This window comes from Tachyglossus aculeatus, chromosome 1 (genome assembly GCF_015852505.1).
Source record: "Tachyglossus aculeatus isolate mTacAcu1 chromosome 1, mTacAcu1.pri, whole genome shotgun sequence".
Taxonomy (NCBI): Eukaryota; Metazoa; Chordata; class Mammalia; order Monotremata; family Tachyglossidae; genus Tachyglossus; species Tachyglossus aculeatus.
In genome coordinates, this window is record NC_052066.1 from 155,595,443 (window position 1) to 155,616,514 (window position 21,072).

Below are 21,072 nucleotides of genomic sequence, written 5' to 3' on the forward strand. Positions count from 1 at the left end.
CATTCATTTTTCTAAGAATCTGGTGCCTGGAAGGGGACTCCCTAGGGCTGAATGGGGTCTAAAGCATGAGCTCCGGAGCCTTGGAAGAGAGATTTCACCAAGACAAGGAGGGAGTTTTAATCCTCCTTAACTTTCAGGACCATTCTCACAGTGTTGAGTTGACAGATGGATTCGCTAGCCCCTTGGCTTGAGATTTGGACGATAAATCACCTGTTATATTCAGCTCTGCTTTGGACCAGAGGCTTGGGGAGGAGGGACGTTGAAGCAGGGCAGGGGAGGAAGAGAAATGACAGGAGATTGTGGAGGCCAGGAGAAAGAAGGAAAAAGAAACAGTTCAATTCCCAACCTCCCCTGGTAAGTTTACAGAGGGAAGCAGGAAAGACCTGAGCCGCCCAAGTTGAGGGGGAGATGGTGTGTATCATCATCTCTAGTTGGAAGAATCCAAAAGAAGGGGAAAAAAAAAAGCTCAGAGCCAAAGCCAGATACACAATGGACTCGTTAGATGGAGATGAAAAATCACTGCAGCAGCAACCGCTGCTACGGGAAGGGAAAGATCAGTCACAGGCGGGAGACAAGTCTCTGGCTTTGCTCACGTCGATTTATTTTTTGTTTTTGTTCCTTATGGGTGGGGGCGAGCTGGGCTGTGTGCGTTTAATGCATATGCAGCAGCCCCAGGGGTAGGTCTGGCCAGTAACAGCTCACCATGGCCGTTCATAAAATGCAATCATGTCTCTGTGGCTTCGCTCCGTGGGGTTTTGGGGGCTGGACAGCTGAGGCTGTGAGCCGTCCTCCCCCTCCCCCGTCACGCCCCTCCTTCCTCCCCAGCCCCCCGCAGGGACTCGCCGACCCAGCCGACTTTAAAGGGAGGGGAAGCGGGATAGGGGCTGCAGAAGCTGGGGAGCATCTTTTAAGGCACTTTCTCCCTACCCCATCGCAAGGGCTGCAAGGAGAGGTCTCTTTCTCCTTCCCCCAGACCGTTTTGGGGCATTTTCCACCTGGACCAAGGCCCTTTTTGGTTTCCTTTGATTGCCTGGGGGTAGTTGGGGGGTTTTTTTTGTTAATTTTTTTTTTTTTTTTGCTTTGCGCCCTTTTGGATTTCTTCTGGGTGGTCTACCGGTTCGGTGGCCGGGAGACCCCGTGGGAGAGGCAGCCCAGCCCCGGGGCGACCCCCACCCCAAACTTTTGTAGCTGGCCGGCGCCCCAGTATGTGACAAGGAAGGCTTCGAGAGACCACCCCCCTGGCCGTCCCCACGGTGAGGAGGGAGACCCCGGCCTGGGAGGGGGATGGTTGGCACGTGGTGGGGGGGGGAGTCGAGAAGTTGGGCTTGGGGGGGTCTGTGGGGGGTTTCATCCCATTTGGACATGCCCCCGGGCACTCGGGACGGCGACTGCGTGTTTGGGTGGGTGTGTATGGCTAGGGGGTTATGGGGAGGGGGTGTGGGGTCTGTGGGTGTGTATGTATAGGTGTGATTGTGTGTCTGTGTACGTATGCGCGCGAGCCTTGCTGTCAGGACTGGTCCGATGGAGGTTTGTGCTCTGGGTTTGCCCAGTGAGTGTGTATGGGGGGTCTTGGGTTGTGTGAGTTTGCCCAGTGAGTGTGTATGGGGGGGTCCTGGGAGGTGTGGGTTTGCCCAGTGAGTGTGTATGGGGGGGGTCCTGGGAGGTGTGGGTTTGCCCAGTGAGTGTGTATGGGGGGGTCCTGGGTTGTGTGGGTTTGCCCAGTGAGTGTGTATGGGGGGGTCCTGGGTTGTGTGGGTTTGCCCAGTGAGTGTGTATGGGGGGGTCCTGGGTTGTGTGGGTTTGCCCAGTGAGTGTGTATGGGGGGGTCCTGGGAGGTGTGGGTTTGCCCAGTGAGTGTGTATGGGGGGGGTCCTGGGAGGTGTGGGTTTGCCCAGTGAGTGTGTATGGGGGGGTCCTGGGAGGTGTGGGTTTGCCCAGTGAGTGTGTATGGGGGGGTCCTGGGTTGTGTGGGTTTGCCCAGTGAGTGTGTATGGGGGGGTCCTGGGTTGTGTGGGTTTGCCCAGTGAGTGTGTATGGGGGGGTCCTGGGAGGTGTGGGTTTGCCCAGTGAGTGTGTATGGGGGGGTCCTGGGAGGTGTGGGTTTGCCCAGTGAGTGTGTATGGGGGGGTCCTGGGAGGTGTGGGTTTGCCCAGTGAGTGTGTATGGGGGGGTCCTGGGAGGTGTGGGTTTGCCCAGTGAGTGTGTATGGGGGGGTCCTGGGAGGTGTGGGTTTGCCCAGTGAGTGTGTATGGGGGGGTCCTGGGAGGTGTGGGTTTGCCCAGTGAGTGTGTATGGGGGGGTCCTGGGAGGTGTGGGTTTGCCCAGTGAGTCTGTATGGAGGGGTCCTGGGTTGTGTGGGTTTGCCCAGTGAGTGTGTATGGGGGGGTCCTGGGAGGTGTGGGTTTGCCCAGTGAGTGTGTATGGGGGGGGTCCTGGGAGGTGTGGGTTTGCCCAGTGAGTGTGTATGGGGGGGGGTCCTGGGAAGTGTGGGTTTGCCCAGTGAGTGTGTATGGGGGGGGGGGGTGTCCTGGGAGGTGTGGGTTTGCCCAGTGAGTGTGTATGGGGGAGGTCCTGGGAGGCGTAGGTTTGCCCAGTGAGTGTGTATGGGGGGGATCCTGAGTGGTGTGGGTTTGCACAGTGAGTGTGTATGGGGGGGGGGGTCCTGAGTGGTGTGGGTTTGCACAGTGTGTATTGGGGGGGTCCTGGAGTGTGTGTCTGTGTGTGTGGGGGGGGGGGCCCTGAGGGGTGTGGGTTTGCCCAGTGAGTGGGGGGGGGGGGTCCCAGGGGTGTGAGTGAGTGTGTATGGGGGGGGGGGTCTTGGGGAGTGTGGGTTTGCCCAGTGAGTGTGTATGGGTGGGGGTCTTGTGGGGTGTGGGTTTGCACAGTAAGTGTGTATGGGGGGGTTCTGGGAGGTGTGGGTTTGCCCAGTGAGTGTGTATGGAGGGGCGGGGGGAGTGCGCAAGGAGACGCGGGGAGCCCTGGAAGTGTGCGGGGGCGGGGGGTGAGGCTGGGGAGGGCATTTTTACGCGGCCTGGGTTGGTAGGGGGGCGGCGGTGCCCGTGCCCTTGGCGTGGAGGGGCTGGGAGGGCCGCGAGAGCAACTAACGTGGGCGCCGTGTCCCGGCAGCTGGGCCCCGGCCGGGAGGACAGGATTGGAGAAGAGAAGAGAGGAGAGGAGAGGAGCGGGGGAGCCGCCCGCGGAGCCGGGATGCGGATCCGGGACTGGCTGCTGCCACCGCGCCGATGCTGGCCCTCGTTGCTGCTGCCCTGGGCAATGCACCCGCTCTGGGGCTTCATCCAGGTGAGGACACCGCTCCCCCGGGACTGGGAAAGGGGCTGGCGAGCAGAAGCAGGGCGTCACCCAAGTCGCACGCTCCCCCACCTGTCCCCGTCTCCCCCTCTCCATCCTTCTGAGAAGCAGGGTGACCTTAAGCTATAATAATAATAATGGTAGTTAAGTGCTCACTATGTGCAAAGCACTGGCGAGGTGATCAGGTTGTCCCATGTGGAGCTCACAGTCTTAATTCCCATTTTACAGATGAGGTCACTGAGGCCCAGAGAAGTTAAATGACTTGCCCAAAGTCACACAGCCGATAAGTGGCAGAGCTGGGATTAGAACTCACGACCTCTGACTCCCCAGCCCGTGGTCTTGCCACTGAGCCACGAGGCAAGCCACTTCAATGTTTAGAACAGTGCTTGGCACATAGTAAGCGCTTAACGATTACCATCATTGTTATTCTCTGTGCCTCAGGGGACCTCAACTGGAAAATGGGGACTAAAAATAATAATGGTATTTAAGTGCTTACTATATGCCAACCACTGTTCTAAGCACTGGGGTAGATAGAAGATAATCAGGTTGTCCCACACGGGCCTCACAGTCTTAATCCCCATTTTACAGATGAGGGAATTGAGTCACAGAGAAGTTAGGTGACTGGCCCAAAGTCACACAGCTGACAAGTGACGGAGGAAGGATTAGAATCCATGACCTCTGGCTCCCAAGCCCGGGCTCTTTCCACTAAACCACACTGCTTCTCAGCGTGGGACTGAGACTGTGAGCCCCATGTGGGACAACCTGATGACCTTGTATCCTCCCCAGAGCTTCGAACACTGTTTGGCACATAGTAAGCACTTAACAAATACCATAATTATTATTATTATTCTCTAGATGGTAAACTCCCTGTGAGCAGGGAATGTGCCTACTAACTCTGTACTCTCCCAAGCGCTTGGTACAGTGCTCCACATGCAGTAAGTGCTCAATGGAAACCACTGCCTAATGCCAGAGATGATCGTCCCAACTTGGGATGCTAGAGGAATAAAGTAGGAGGGGGGCAATCAGTGCCAATGTTGAGCTATGAAGTAATTACTCTTTTCTTTTTTTAATAAAAGGGAAGTCAGATTTTTCAGGGGTGACTGAAGTCCTGGACTGAACACCAGGTGTGCAGCCTCAGTCTTAGAGTCCTGTTGGCAGTAATGACTAAGCCTTGATGGATCAAGCATGGGCATGGGAAAACTTAGAGAAATGTAAAATGCTCTTTTTGATGGATATTTGCCTCTTGGCAAGGCTTATGGTAATCGTGTTTCAAGATGTCTTTTACACTATAGGGAACCATAGAGACCTTTCTGTATGAGTAGATTAGAAATCCTCTGTATTCATAGATCTGCCCTGCTTGAAAAAAAAAATGCACTCTTCTTTCAAGCTATCTGATCTTTAAAAAAAAAAAAGTGTTTGAGAACTGTGTAACAGAAAACTTGCCCTAGCTACCTCTCAGCTCACCTGCAGAGAATTTAAGTGACCTACCCAGGTGAGGCTAGTTTGCATGCACACCCAGCTCTGCCAAGCCAGATTCAGGTGACTGCTAATGTGTTGGCAGTGATGGGGTTGTGGGCGAAAAAACTGGGGAAGTAGATATGGGAACTACACAAATCTAATTTTATTAAAGATCCATGGCATGCTGTAATTCTGCCTTGAGTAATAATGGAGCCAAAGCTGAGTCAGCATTGTCCATTCCAATGCTGATGATAATGTGGTGTGGGTCTGCCTGAAAGGCAGAATGAGCAGTGACTATCTTACAGCTGGAATTAAAACAAGAAGCAATGGTTGCTGCAATTGGCAATCAGAGCCACACCGAACATCCCCTTTTTATGACCCCTCCTCTCCTTCTCCTTCACACCTTCCTTTTGGAATGGACAATTTAAATGTGTGAGACTCTGTCTCCTGCTGCAGTATCTGGATTCATCAGGATAAGGGCTGAGCCTGTGATGGGATTGTGTCAATTCTTGCACGGCACATTCCTTCAAGCTTTATCTTTTTTCCTTTATTATAATCTTGTTGGAAGATTGTCTCTATTGTTAAATTGTACTTTCCAAGCGATTAGTACAGTGCTTGGCACAAAGGCATTCAGATATGATTGAAGGAATGAATTTCTGAGTAAATTCTTTAGGGGCTTGAAATTGAGAGAGCAAACCTAAAATCAGTAGGGGTAATTGCAAATAAATGTATATGAATATTAGCTATGCCATTACTGGGTCAGTCTAGTGGCCCATCCTTTCTCCAAAAGTGAGAATCAGACACTTGAGGAGCATGTGATGAAGCCACCTACTACTAATCCTGCTCTGACATAAACTTGCCCAGATAATGAAGGTTGAGTATCTTGGTTTCCCCACTGTCTGGATCTCTTTGTGTTATGAATCCGAGGAGGTCTCCAACGGCTCTCCTGGTTTGTGGAGATGGGAGATGTAGAGCCTGTTTACCTAGGGTCTAAAGACCCACGAGTCAGATGAAATATAACTGATTTTAATAGAAATCTGATAGATTTCTCACTCTTTGCAATTAGGAAGGGATGATGGCCTTGTAAATTAATAGGATTGAAGAGAGGGCAGCATACCAAATTACAATATTTCCAGATCAGTCATCAATTTAGGTGCCAAAATCAGTCAGGTTTATGGATCTTCTCATAAAATGTTAGAGGTAATATTGCACATGATGAACCTCAGGCAAACTGTTAGCACTCCCCAAAGCTCCCAGGGCTACTTTGGAAGAGTCAACACAGTGCTGTGGACTGAAAGAGAACAAGGTCAGACAGCAGCCTGTGCCATGGAAACTCCACATGTGGCTGATTATCATATTTTTAAAAAATCAGCCACATGGAACCAAAAGTTGAGTTCTGCTAGCCAGGCACCCTACTGTCCAACTGTGGGGTGATGGATAAAGAAATAGAAAACTTGATAGTGAAGGAAGGCAGCATGTTCTTCTAGAGCAGACAAGGAAGAGGATCACACCCAGTCAGTGTTAAAATTAAAGGTCCTTAGAACAGCATTTTTTTCCAATCTTTTATGAAGAGCACAGGTCTGGGAGTCAGAGGCCTGGGTTCCAATTTAGTACTGCCACTTCCCTGCTGTGTGACCTTGGGCAAATCCCTTATCTTCTCTGTGCCTGTGCTGTCATTTGTAAAATGAGGGATAAATAACTTCTCTCCCCCTCACACCCATTAGACTGTGAGTCACAGACAGGATAGGGATTATGTCTCATCTGATAATACTGTATCTCTTTTGGAGCTTGACAGATAACCTCAAGTAACATCATTAGAACTATCCTATGTATCTTGTTCCTCCTTCATGCTATATCCCCCAAATAAACCTAATGACTTGGGTGGACTGAGGTACAGGACAGATGGTGGTAGTATATACTCTGTGTATAGTGAGTTGAAGTGTGTTTATGGTAAGGATGACATATAAGCCACCCTCCTGAGAGCTGAAGGATTGTTCTGGTCTTCATCTCCCCCTCTAGGCTGTAAGCTCATTTTGGGTAGGAAACATGTCTGTGAATTCTGTTGTATTTTACTTTCCCAAGTGCTTAGTACAGTGCTCTGCACATAATAAGCGTTAATACATACCATTGATTGAATCCAAGAGGACTTCCCTGATTCACTCCTTGTTTCCCCACAGTATTCCCCCTCCCCTCTTCCCTTGGGTATATAACCCTTAAGCACTTTGATAGTCTCCTCATAACATTTATGTACAGACCCCATGCTGTTTTCCCTGTCTCTACCCATCTTAATAGCTGCCTCCCGCTCTAGACTGCAAGCTCCTTGGGGACTGGGATCATATTTACTGACTCGGTTGTACTCTCCCAAGTGCTTTGTAAGTGCTTGGCACATTGTAAGCACTTGATAGTCACCACTGATTGAGCAAGGAGGACAGGCATTAAAAATGTGTAGGTGCCCCAAATAACAATTTCAAATGGGGCCCCGAGTTAAAGAGGTGGGAAACGGAGGTAAAAGAGGGGGCCCTATGGCATGGAGCCTTCTACAGTGACAGTTTCTTGTGGGGAGGGGGCTGCGTTGGAGTAAAATCAGCATTGCAAACAGCAGCAAACCAAAGGGAATGGAACTCTCTCTTTGACAACATAAATGCTGCTTTGGACTCAGAAGGCAGATAATGTGCAAAAATTTGTCCTTGGCAGTGTCTGGGGAGGTTCTTAAGGTGTTAATGAGACACCAGTTGGCCTGCTTTTACTAGCTCTCCAGTAAAGGTCAGTGTGAATTCAAGATCAAGCTCTTTTGATGTGGAAGAGATAAAGGTAGAAAATCTTAGGAAATGAAGGCTCCAGACTCATAACCATTCCATGTTGAAAAGCCATTAAAGCCACTCTGCAGCCTAGAGAAACAGGTCTTTCCAGGATAGGCTGTGGGGTCACTGTTGTCAATATGAAGTTGTCTAATTTACAGCATTATGCACGTTGTAGTAGTTCCCTGAATAATTTTGATGAGGATATCTAAAGCTCGAAAGTAAACCCAATGTTGGGGAATGGAACTGAAGCTAAGTGCAGGGCAAGGAAAGTCCAATCTGAGAGGGATCTTTCACTCAGGAAAAGAAAAGCTCAAGGGAACGTCTTACCACAGATCTGGGAAACAAAATCACCATCTTATGGTCCTGTTTAGAATTGTTAATCAGCAATGACCAGGAAATGAAACCCTAAAGCACACATGATCATGAATTATTAAACACTCTCTGCTATGTCCCACCCTTCCTTCAAAGCCCTCCTAGAAAGCTGCCTTCTCCAGGAGGCATTTTCTGACTAATCCCATCCCCTGCCCCCCACCACCAATTCTCTTGGTTATGCCAAATGGCCAGCTCCCTAGGGAGCTATGCATTTCTCTTTTCATTTATGTATTCACACAATTATTTGCCTGTAGTCTTTCAGTGCATTTGTATGTGTGCATATGTAGATATACATACATATCTTTATAAATTAATATCTGCCAACAAACCCCATTAAAGTGTAAGCCATACTTGTGAGGGCAAAGGTAGTCCAGTTGACCAGTTCTGGCTTCAAATCCCAAAGACCAAATATCAATGCACACCAAAAGTATTGTACTCCCCAGGCACTTACTACAGTGCTCTGCACACAGTAAGCATTCAATAAATATGATTGAAGTGGGTCCAGTCTCACTTTAGGAACATGGGCAGCCTTTGCCCATGAGGAGGGAAAGCACTCCGGGGATAGTGATGTGGGCAGGCTGAGCCTTCCTGAAATGGAACGTGTGCACCTTGTTGTTATTCTCCAGGTCCAGTCCATGTGGCAGACCTGTGCAGAATTCTCTCCAGATGTACAATTAATTGTAATGACAAGTAGACTCCAGATAATGATCCTTCTTGCCATTCAGGAGGTGATAATGCCTTATGAGGTTAGGAGGACTTCCAGGTGGTGCTGCTAAGCTGTCTTTACCTTGAACTCATATTTACCATTTCAAGGAAAGGCAGCAGGAGAGGCTTTTATGAATGAGCCTAGAAGTTTTAGGTCAATCAGTCAATCGTATTCATTGAGTGCTTACTGTGTGCAGAGCACTGTACCAAGTGCTTGGAAGAGTACAATATAATAATAGATACATTCCCTTCCCACAATGAGCTTACAGTCTTAGGAGGAGACAGACATTAATATAAATAAATTACAGACATATACATAAGTGCTGAGAGCTTTAGGCTCTTCTTGGGTTGCTTCATGTAATTCTAGCTTGCAATTTAGCCTCAATTTTCCTTTAATTTTTGTCAAACCTCCCCCTTGGTTCTCCCACAGAAATAATTTCCAGGCTTTTTCCTTTCAAGTTACTGTCTAGCCAAAGGAGATAGATTTGCCACTTTGAGGTCTGTCTCACAATTAACAGAGAAGCAGTGTGGCTCAATGGAAAGAGCATGGGCTTGGAAGTCAGGTCATGGGTTCAAATTCTGGCTCTGCCAATTGTCAGCTGTGTGACTTTGGGCAAGTCACTTAACTTCTCTGTGCCTCAGTTCCCTCATCTGTAAAATGGGGATTAAGACTGTGAGCCCCACGTGGGACAACCTGATCACCTTATATCCTCCCCAGCGCTTAGAACAGTGCTTTGTACATAGTAACTTAACAAATGCCATTATTATTATCATTATTATTATTATTATTCAAGCACCTAGTACAGTGCTCTGCACACAGTAAGCACTCAATAAATATGATTGAATGAATGAATTAAGCTTATGAACAGAAATATGGTCCCATTGCTCTAAACTTACAAACCCTCAATGGAAAGCCTGGGTTGAGGAGAAGAGAAGGTGAAATTAGCCACCCAGCAGTCATTTTAGGATACCCCCAACAGCTTTCTGAACAATATCAGAAGGGATCCTGGGAAATAAGATGACAGTATCTAACATCTGAAAAAAAAATGAGAGTCAAGCAGTTCAGAGTTGATCTTGTTAGCAAAATAATTGAAGAAAATGTCCGTAGGATTTCTCAGGGCACGTTATTACCAGCACAAGATAAGATTGCCTTTCAGAATTTGAAAGGCAGTCAGTACTTTTAACAACAGAAAGACAGTAAAGTACAAGGCTTTTGGCCCCAGTTGAAATTAGGTTGAGTTGTAAATCAATCCAGAATCCCTCGTACCATCGCTGGAACCCTGAACACAAATCTTTTTTTTCTGATCTGAAACCTGAGATTGAGTTCTAAGTCTTTCTAATAATTTTTCCTCTTGCTTTAGAGTTAGGAAAAATTGGACAGAGGTTCTACCCTATAACAGTGGGGAGCAACTAATGGCATGGGGTTTCATAAGTAAGAGCAGGGTCTATAATGTGAGAATCTCTTTAGTTTGGGCAGAGAACTGATGCTTTATGTGTTTCTATTTGCAGGTAATGTATGCCCATTTGTGTGTGCCTTTACAGGTCACTCATGGGGAACTCCAGAGATCATGTTCCAAGGCAGTAGTGGAAAAAGTTACCGATAGCTGTCAGCAAATCTGCCAGTGTAGACCACCTCCTCCATTACCTCCGCCTCCCCCTCCACCTCCACCTCCCAGGCTGCTCGCGTTGCCACGTGAGTAAACACTTGTTTAGCTTTAGATTTGTTTTTTTGTTTTTTCTAGATGGGTGGATGAAAAATGAAAGAAAGAGGGGTCAAAATTTTGTATACTTAAGGGAAAGTTGAAATTCTAATGGTGAAACATTCTGCAAAACACATTCCAACACCACATTAGGTTTCTAGAAAATGAAGTCGCATGTGTCCTCATCTGCACACGGGGGGAAAGTAAAATTCTATTGAATGAGTGACTCTCTGAAAAGACTCTTCAGAAGGCTGGTGACAGGGTGTGGCTCCTCTGGACCTAGTTCATAAATGGTTTTTTTTTTTTTCAAATTTATTTCCCATTCACCTGTTTCTAGTTCATATTTAAGACTCTGCCAAGTTAGACCACTGACTGGAAAAATTCATTTGAGACACACTTCTTGCCTATGACCGGAGAGGTCTGAGTTGAGTTACATTGAGAAGTAAGGTGTTTCAGTGGAAAGAGCGTGAGATTGGGAATCAGGAGACCTGTTTCCTTGTGCTGTCTGCCACTTACCTACTCTGAGACCATAGGCAAAATCATTTAACTGCCCTGTGCCTCAGTTTCCTCATCTACAAAATGGACATGAAAGTCCTGTTTTAGCTCAATGTGTGAGCAGGGACTATGGGTGATCTGATTTCGTTGTATTTACCCCAGTGCTTGACCCATGGAAAACACTTAATAAGCACCACCATTTGTTTTATGTCTGTGACTGATGAATGCTAGCCAGAAATCTGTTGCTCTGCTAAGTTTCCTAAATGAAATCTTCAATCTTCCTTTCAATTGCCCTTGCTAATATTTGGTGCTGCCTCATCAAATGCCTCTCAGTTGAATTCTTCCACACATACCTGAAATAACCTTAAATGAAGGACATATTTCCTGGCAAGAGGCCTTTTCTTCGTTTAATAAAGGTAAGAAATATTCAGAAGAAATTTTGCATCATTTCCAAATGAGTATTAGTCCCTCATGAGAATTGATCAACTGTCATTCCTTAAATAAAATCTCATTCAAGCTTTTAATGAATTACAATACCTTTAGTGAAAGATGGTTTTTGTGTGTTGTCCTTCCACAATTCCTTGACTGAATAAATCTGAGTTATTATCCAGGAGCACCTAGAATGGCCATCAATAGCCCTAGCCTGTGGCAGAGTTGGAAAGCAAGGCAATCAATCAAGGGTTATTTATTGATGATGTACTGGGTGCAGCACACTCAGCTAAGTGCTTGGGAGAATACAATACCACAGAGTTGGTAGACACATCTCTTGATTATCTCCCCATCCAAATTGTATGCTCATTGTAGACAGGGAATGTGTACACCAACTTCGTTGTTTTGTACTCTCCAATAATTTAGTACAGAGCAGTGAGGGCTCAAAAATAACACTGATTAAGACTCCACGAAGACTGTCAATGAATCATAAAAGGACCTTGGAAAATGCTAAATTAGAAGTGTGAGAGGACAATCTCTACAATGTATGTGTGAATATGCATGTGGCAGTGTTCTGAATGGAAGCATTTACCCTCTCTAGGTTGTAAGCTTGTTGTGGGCAGGGAATGTGTCTGTTTATTGTTATATTGTACTTCCCAAGTGCTCAGTACAGTACTTTGCATACAGTAAGTGCTCAATATATATGATTTAATGAATGAATACTACTACCACTATTAGTGGAAAGAGCCCAGGCTTTGGAGTCAGAGGTCAGGGTTCAAATCCCGGCTCCGCCAATTGTCAGCTGTGTGACTTTGGGCAAGTCACTTAACTTCTCTGATGGCACTTCTCTAACTTCTTGATGGCACTACCATCCTTCCAGTCTCACAAGCCCGCAACCTTGCTGTCATCCTCGACTCCGCTCTCTCATTCACCCCTCACATCCAAGCCATCACCAAAACCTGCCGCTCCCTGCTCTGCAACATTGCCAAGATCCGCCCTTTCCTCTCCATCCAAACCGCTACCCTGCTCGTTCAAGCTCTCATCCTATCCCGTCTGGACTACTGCATCAGCCTTCTCTCTGATCTCCCATCCTCGTGTCTCTCCCCACTTCAATCCATACTTCATGCTGCTGCCCGGATTGTCTTTGTCCAGAAATGCTCTGGGCATGTTACTCCCCTCCTCAAAAATCTCCAGTGGCTACCAATCAACCTGTGCATCAGGCAGAAACTCCTGACCCTCAGCTTCAAGGCTGTCCATCACCTCTCCCCCTCCTACCTCACCTCCCTTCTCTCCTTCTACAGCCCAGCCCGCACCCTCCGCTCCTCTGCCGCTAATCTCTTCACTATACCTCGTTCTCGCCTGTCCCGCCGTCGACCCCCAGCCCACGTCATCCCCCGGACCTGGAATGTCCTCCCTCTGCCCATCCACCAAGCTAGCTCTCTTCCTCCCTTCAAGGCCCTACTGAGAGCTCACCTCCTCCAGGAGGCCTTCCCAGACTGAGCCCCTTCCTTCCTCTTCCCCTCGTCCCCCTCTCCATCCCCCCGTCTTACCTCCTTCCCTTCCCCACAGCACCTGTATATATGTATATATGTTTGTACATATTTATTACTCTATTTATTTTACTTGTACATATCTATTCTATTTTATTTTGTTAATATGTTTGGTTTTGTTCTCTGTCTCCCCCTTCTAGACTGTGAGCCCACTGTTGGGTAGGGACTGTCTCTATATGTTGCCAACTTGTACTTCCCAAGCTCTTAGTACAGTGCTCTGCACACAGTAAGCGCTCAATAAATACGATTGATTCTCTGTGCCTCCGTTCACTCATCTGTAAAATGGGGATTAAGACTGTGAGCCCCACATGGGACAACCTGATCACTTTGTATCCCCCCAGTGTTTAGAGCAGTGCTTTGCACATTGTAAGTGCTTAACAAATACCATCATTATTATTATTACTGCTACTAATAATGGTACTTGTTAAGTGCTTTCAATATGCCAAGCACTGTAGTAAGCACTTGGCTAGATACAAGATGATCAAGTTGGTTATCAGTCCCTGGCCCACATGGAGCTCACAGTCTAAGAAAAATGCATTTATGACCAGTGACCAATCATGCCAATGCAGGCCATAGCACCCTAGGTCAGCAGCCAGTTGCCTTAGTAGCCACTGTGCTCTTCGATGCCAACATTAGTCAGCTACTTTGGGGGGATCCTGCTGGGCCTGCCCATAGCATGAGTTGCACAAGAAGGGTTTTTTTTTTATGGTATTTGCTAAGCACTTACTATGTGCCAGACATTGTACTAAGCACCGGGGTTGGTACTAGCTAATTAGGTTGGACACAGTCCAGGTCCTACAGGGGCTCTGTCTTAATTCCAATTTTACAGTAGTAATAATAATAATGATGGTATTTGTTAAGTGCTTACTATGTGTGAGGCACTGTTCTAAGTGCTGGGGAGGCTACAAGGTAATCAGGTTGCCCCACGGGGGACTCACAGTTTTAATCCCCATTTTACAGATGAGGGAACTGAGGCACAGAGAAGTTAAGTGACTTGCACAAAGTCACACAGCTGACAGTTGGCGGAGCTGAGATTTGAACCCATGACCTCTGACTCCAAAGCCCGGGCTCTTTCCACTGAGCCACGCAAGCTGCATCCACCCCTGTGCAGTATGTGTACTCAGTCCATTGGCTAGTTGACCCCACTAGCCTGGTCACCTCTAAAACAGAACCATCAGTCCACTCATTTCCTTTGCTCTGGGCCCCTTAGCTAGATATTGTGTCCATAGGGCCCCTCTTCAATTAATCATATTTATTGAGCGATTATTGCCTGCAGAACACTGTACTAACTGCTTAGGAGAGTATAATACAACAGACTTGGTAAACACACTCCCTGCTCATTACAAGCTCACAGTCAAGGGGGGAGACAGACATTAACATAAATTATGGATCTGTAAAGTGCTGTGGCACTGAAGAAGGGGTGAATGAAGGGAACAAATTAAGGAGACACAGAAGGGAGCGGAAAAAGAAGAAATGAGGGCTTAGTTGAGGAAGGCTTCTTGGAGGAGATGTTCTTTCAATAAGGCTTTGAAGGTGGAGAGAGTCTTTCAGATATGAAGAGGGAGGGTGTTTCAGGTCAGAGGCAGGATGAGGGGGAGAGGTCAGTGGCAAGCTAGATGAGATCGAGGTACAGTGAGTAGGTTGGTATAAACTGAGATAAATGTGCAGGCTGAATTGTAGTATGAGAGCAGCGAGGTGAGGTAGGAGGGGGCAAGGTGATTGGGTGCTCTTCCCAAGCCCTTAGTACATTGTTCTGTGCATATTAAGTGCTCAATAAATATGATTGAGAGGGAAGAATTAATGGTGAAAGGCATTGCAACTGGCAGATACAGTGGAATAGTAATCAACTTTACTTTCATGTTACCTGAGGTGGTTGGTTCTAAAGGTCTTGTGAACAACACCCGCATGCCTGGATAGGAGCTTCCTGTCAGAATTCTCATCTTTGAATTTCATTCAATTGTATTTACTGAGTGCTTACTGTGTGCAGAGTACTGTATTAAGCACTTGGGAAGTAAAATTCAGCCACAAATCCCTGCCCACAATGGGCTCACAGTCTAGACTAGGCAGGATGGGAGAGAGAGAGAGAGAGAAAGATTGAGAGAGCAAGCACCCTCAAAGTGAATCCCTGATTTCCAGGGGCTCTGATTCTCTTAAACCTGTAAATTCCTTAAGACTGCTAATGCTGAACGAGTGGGTTTGGAATAACTGTCCCCTCTGTGAATGAGGAAACGCAGAGCTTGAATCTAATCTGTAAAAGAAAAGGCTACTGGACTCGCTGCCCAGCCTTCTGGCTGGGAACGTTTAATCAATCAATCATTTATTGAGCACTTACTGTATGCAGAGCACTATCCTAAGTGCTTGGGAGAGTTCAGCACAATACAACTGATGTTCCCTGCCCACAGCGAACTTACAGTCTAGAGGGGGCAGTTTAGATGGAGCACCTTGAATTTCCCTGTTAATAATAAAAAAAAACTGGTATCTGTTAAGCACTTACTATGTGCCAGGCACTGTACTAAGCACTGGGATGGATACAAGGAAATCGGTTTGGACACAGCCTTCGTTCCACATGGGGCTCACAGTCTCGATTCCCATTTTACATATGAGGTAACTGAGGCTCAGAGAAGTCAAGAGGCTCACCCAAGGTCACACAGCAGACAAATGGCAGAGCCAAGATTAGAATGCATGACCATCTGATTCCCAGGCTTGTTCTCTACTTGCTATGCCAAGCTGCTTCTCAGTTCTGTTAGCATCAGTTTTCAATGGAAGGGTTGAAGAGTGCTTCTTAGGGCTCTCCAAGTTAAGGCAAGAAATATGTTCAATGACTTTTTAAAATGGAATTTGTTTATAATAATTATGGTATTAAGCCCTTACTATGTGCCAGGCACTGTACTAAATGCTGGGGTGGATACAAGCGAATTGGGTTGGACACAGTCCCTACCCCATGTAGGGTTCACAGTCTCAATCCCCAATTTACCGATGAGGTAACTGAGGCACAGAGAGATGAAGGGACTTGCCCAAGATCACACAGCAGACAAGTGGCAGAGCTGGGATTAGAACCCATAACCCTCTGATTCCCAGGCCTGTGCTCTATCCACTATGCCATGCTGTTTAGCATTTATCATGTGTCAAACACAGTTCTAAGCACTGGGATAGATACAGATAAATTTGGTTGGACACACTCCCTCTTTCACGTGGGGTTCACAGTCTAAGTAGGAGGGAGAACAAGAGAACTGAGGCACAGAGGAGTGAAGTAACTTGCCCAAGGTCACAGAGCAAGCAATTGGTAGAGCTGGAATAAGACCCCAGATTCTCTGATTCCCAGGCCCATGCTCTTTCCACGAGGCCACGCTGCTTAGTACCCATAGTGCAATGCATTATTAAAAACAAATAATGTGCCCTACAGTTTTAGGTTTTCAACAAGCCAGAATTAAAGCTGTTGACTGGGATGACTTCAAACTCATCCTGAATTCATTGTCATATTTATTGAGTGCTTACTTTGTGCAGAGCACTGTACTAAGCTCTGAATGCCTTCATTTTTAGTTAGACCTCTCCAATAAATTTGAGGATGTTACAGTTTGGAATGTGTGTGTGTTGAGGGGCAGTGGGGGGCAAGGTCCAATTTCATCTAATTTTAGAAAGAGAAACTCAGGTCCACAGAGATTGTCATTGTTCATCAGCATTAGAGCTCCAGATTTTTTTTTAATGGCATTTATTAAGCGCTTACTATGTGAAAAGCACTGTTCTAAGTGCTGGGGAAGATACAAGGTGATCAGGTTGTCCCGTGGGGGCGCTCACAGTCTTAATCCCCATTTTACAGATGAAGTAACTGAGGCATAAAGAAGCCAAGTGACTTGCCCAAAATCACACAGCTGACAATTGGTGGAGCTGGGACTTGAACCCATGACCTCTGACTCCGAAGCCCGTGTTCTTTCCACTGAGCCATGCTGCTTCTGCTCCTATGCCCTGTGAGACAGTTTTGAGGAATCTGAATCAGGAGCTAAACATGTCAGGCATCATGCCTCCTCTGACGTCTTCTATCCTGGCTAAATACTGGATTTGGGTATATTTGGTCTAAACATCCAGAAAGAGGAGCACTTTGTCATTGAATTGCTGCCGCCCAAACTACACATTTTCCATCTAAAGTCATGAACGTTGAAGGGCTAGAGTGGCTTTTCCAAGAAGCGCCAAACAAGGGCATTTACAAGTTCTTTATATTTACAAGATAAGAAGTCCAAACCCTCAGGCAAGATTTATATCTGGACTCTCAAAGCTTTTTGGTCAGTGCTTCTTTAGAAAGGTCACAGATGGCCAGGCACGAGTCTCAAGATTCTAAATATTCTTTCCTCAAAATTTAGAAAGCTCCTGGTGATTTTTGTAATTGCTGTGGCATATTGGGACTAATTGTCAAGGGGCTGAAATTGTTGGGTTGGAAGTTGAGTTCATTTTACAGCTGTAGTTTCAGACCTCAACTATCTTTTAACACATAATGGTGTGAGTTTCAGAGAAGGGGTTATGGGCATATAAAAGCAATTAGGGTCTGCACAGACATTTTGCTTTTAACACCAAAGCTAATGTGCTATTATGGGGCTCTGCTTAGTATTTCTTGTTATTGTAATTACATCTCAGGGGGAAAACCTCTGGTTAGTTATCAAGCACTGGGAGTTCATTTTCTTGTAGAAGTCCTGTTTTGACAGTTCCTTACAACTGTTTTAATGACAACCAGATTATAGAAACCAATCTCAAGCTGCAACTCGGTTTCCCTGAACTCAGCACCTAAAGAACCAGGTGTAGTAATAATTGTGGTATTTGTTTAGCATTTACTATGTGCCAGGGACTGTATTAATGATTGGGGTGGGTACAAGCAAATTGGGTTGTCAGTCAATTACATTGATTGAGCGCTTATTGTGTGCACAGCACTATACTAAGTGCTTGGTAGAGTACAGTATAACACTAAGCAGTTACACCTCCACAGTCTTAGAGCCATATGGTCTAGTTTTTCTAATTTTTTTTTTCTTCTACTACTGGTAAGTGGAGGCCTTCATTGTATAGGACTCTACTTGAATGTGGCTGAATTAGAACTAAGCCAGAGTAAAAGAGCAAATTTACAGTCCAGTGGTAGGACACAGTCCCTGTCTCACATGGGGCTCACTGTCTTAATCCCCATTTTACATATGAGGTAACTGAGGCACAGAGAAGTAAAATAACTTGCCCAAGGTCACACAGCAGACAAGTGGCAGAGCCAGGATTATAACCCTTGTCCTTCTGACTCCCAACCCGTAGTCTATCCACAAGGCCACACTGCTTCTCTAAAATGAATTTAGCAGAGAAAGGTGTTACTATTATCATTAATAATCATCGTATTTAATGAACGCTTACTGTGTGCAAAGCAATGTACTAAGCACTCGGGAGAGTACAGTATATCAAACACATTCCCTGCCCACAAACTCACAGTCTAGAGGGTGTTTCTTTCTGCGTGTTGACTCTCCTTCCCCTAATCTGGCTTAGGGGGCATTTTATTATTATGGTATTTGTTAAGCACTTACTATGTGCCATTCCAGCCTTTCCTTCCCCCAGCCTACTGCACAAAAGGTCCTTGGTGAGAGATTGCTTGAGACCTGACCTGATTTAATCTCTGAGTCAAAACCATTAAGCAGCAGCCTCTGATTTCAGTGAGGTTTTGATCAAGTGCTTTATTAAGTGACACACTATTGCTTTAATTAAAAAGAGGGGAAAGTGATTTATATGTTTAAAAAAAATCTGGTGCATTAGAGATTAAAATCTACCGTATCCACTGCATCTATTGTCCAGGGCCCTTTGAGCCTAGAGTGCTTTATTGCTGTCATTAAATATTACGATTACCATGATGAGACCTGCTTCTTTCATACTCCCAATCCTTATTAATCTGTCAGATTCTAACCTTCCCATCCTTAGAATCCTGAGTCATTGTAATACCTCAGTATTTTATGAACCATAGCAACCCCGGTTCAATGAGGTTTACATTAACATGGCAGAGTTTGCCCCATTTCTTCTTAGAGCTGCTATACAGGGATGGTTGTTGGAGGAAGCTGGGCATATTTGGTGGTGAAAAGTAGTATGTGGGAGTCTTTTTTGGGCTAAATTCAAGGAGTGGCTGAGAGATGGGGAAAATGAAATGTCATTCCCACTTGGCATTAGAGAAACCTGAGATTCTTGCATCAATCAAGTCCTGGGTGAAGTTCCTGGTGCCTAAGAATGTGTTTTATGGATTTGAGAAAAGTTGCAATTTGAAGAGGAGGAATAGAGTCTAGCTCCCGCTGCAATTGAGTGAGTATCATCTAGGAGCTGAGGGACATAGGTGCTATTGCTTCGCTCTGGAATGGGACTTCATATCAATCAATCAGTTGTATTTACTGAGCCCTTACTGTGTTTATAACACTATATTAAGCACTTGGGAGAGTACAATATAACAGAGCTGGTAGACACGTTCCCTGCAAACAACGAATTTATCCAACCATCTTCCATTTTCCCTGACATCAAAACCTTCCTACAATAAAATTTCCTCCAGAAGCCTTCCCAGACTGAGCCCTTATGATTTCCCCTATCTTCCCTTCTTTCTGCATCGACTCTGCACTTGCTATGTACCCCTTTATGCCCTTTGTTACTCACCTCAGCCCCACAGTATTTACGTAGATGTTCTTGTAGTTTACCATTTCCTTTACCATAATCTATTTCATTGTCTATTTCTCCCTGTAATAATAATAATGATGGCATTTATTAAGCACTTACTATTTGCAAAGCACTGTTCTAAGCACTGGGTAGACTGTAAAGCTCCTTGTGAGCAGAAATCGTACCTTCCAACTCCCTTTTGTACTCTCCCAAGCATTTAGTACAGTGCTCTACACTTAGCAAGTGCTCAATAAATGCTAATGCTATTGAGCATCAGAGATGTTGATTCTTTCGAAACTCGTATCACGCTCAAGATACCTATGTTTTCTTGTCTTCCACAGTCTTAGAGCCATATGGTCTAGTTTTTCTAATTTCTTTTTCTTCTACTACTGGTATGTGGCGGCCTTCATTGTATAGGACTCTCTACTTGAATGTGGCTGAATAAGAACTAAGCCAGAGTGAAATAGCAAGAGTTTTGAGAATGGGAGACTTATCTTTCTTTTGTTTAAAAAAAAAATTTAGTCAAAATTTTGTTCTAGTTCGATGCCTTCCCTCCACATCATTCTTCAGGAAAATTTGATTTATGCTGCTTCTTGAGTTGGCTTCTCTTTCTCAATGTAGTTTGCAACTGGAAACTCTATTTGGTTGAATTTACTGCATTATCACTGTGTTTGGTCTATTAAGGCAAGTTAAAACCTACTGGTATCCTCTATGCTGTAATTTTGCTGTCAAAGGAGTTTTAGCCAGAAAAACTTAGGTTTCTACTCCCCTTGAGATTTTCCTTCTGGTCTCCCTGATTATCTGGGGACTCTCTGTATACAGGCAGTGTTTAATTCCAAACACTCTGTAACAAGGGTCTGATTCATGTTGGTTTTCCAATTCAGGATAACTGAGTTTAGGGCCCTTATACAACCACTAATAAACTCTATCTTGAAGGCAGGGGGCATGAATTGTTAGTTCTATATGCTCATTCAGCTGCCAAATGCAAAACCGATAATCTGCCTTCTCAATGGCTTCACCATGAGAATCACCAGGATTAATATTTTTTTCTAAGTATGTCTGTGTTTGGGGAAAATACAAGGTTCCCAAGAAGAATTTATATGGCTCTTCCTAGGCAATATCACTCCTTCCCACTGCCAAGCTCTCCTCTCCCTGCCTCCCATAAAATATGCTCTCTGCCCCTTCCACCCACTTCAGTCCTAATAATCCTGTCTAACCAAAGCCAAATAACTCAGGCAGAGCCTGAGCTGAGGAAGCAAAGCAGAGCTGGGGCAGGTTAGATGAGAAGTTTGCTGCTGCTGTTCCTGACTCCTCAGAATCAATCAGTAATATTTGTGGAATTCCTGCATGCAGAGAACTATACTAAGCACCTAGGAGAGTACAATATATTTAGTAGACAAGATCCCTGCCCTTAAGGAGTTTACAATCTATGGGGGAAGACAGACACTAAAATAAATGACAGGTAGGAGTGAACAATAAAGTATAAAGGAATGCTCTGAGAGCTCCGGTGTCACAGAAATGCTGAAGTAATAATAATAATAACCTTTATTAAGCACTTACTATGTGCCAAGCACTGTTCTAAGCACTGGGGAGGCTACAAGGTGATCA

At 45.7% G+C, this 21,072-nt stretch overlaps 1 protein-coding gene across 2 annotated transcripts in view; it reads left to right on the forward strand.

Annotated features, from left to right (window-relative positions):
* Positions 1 to 341: 341 nt before the first annotated feature.
* Positions 342 to 21,072, forward strand: part of PRIMA1 (proline rich membrane anchor 1) — an 81,986-nt gene continuing 61,255 nt past the window's right edge. The window contains exons 1-4 of one of the 2 annotated variants that reach the window (XM_038747359.1): positions 342 to 354; positions 1,189 to 1,253; positions 3,127 to 3,300; positions 10,188 to 10,338. In XM_038747359.1, coding sequence (XP_038603287.1) covers positions 3,208 to 3,300; positions 10,188 to 10,338 — 244 coding nt within the window. In that variant the 5' untranslated portion in view covers positions 342 to 354; positions 1,189 to 1,253; positions 3,127 to 3,207. Of the gene's footprint in view, positions 355 to 953; positions 1,254 to 3,126; positions 3,301 to 10,187; positions 10,339 to 21,072 lie in introns of those variants that run through there. The other variant, XM_038747351.1, reaches the window with a different exon arrangement.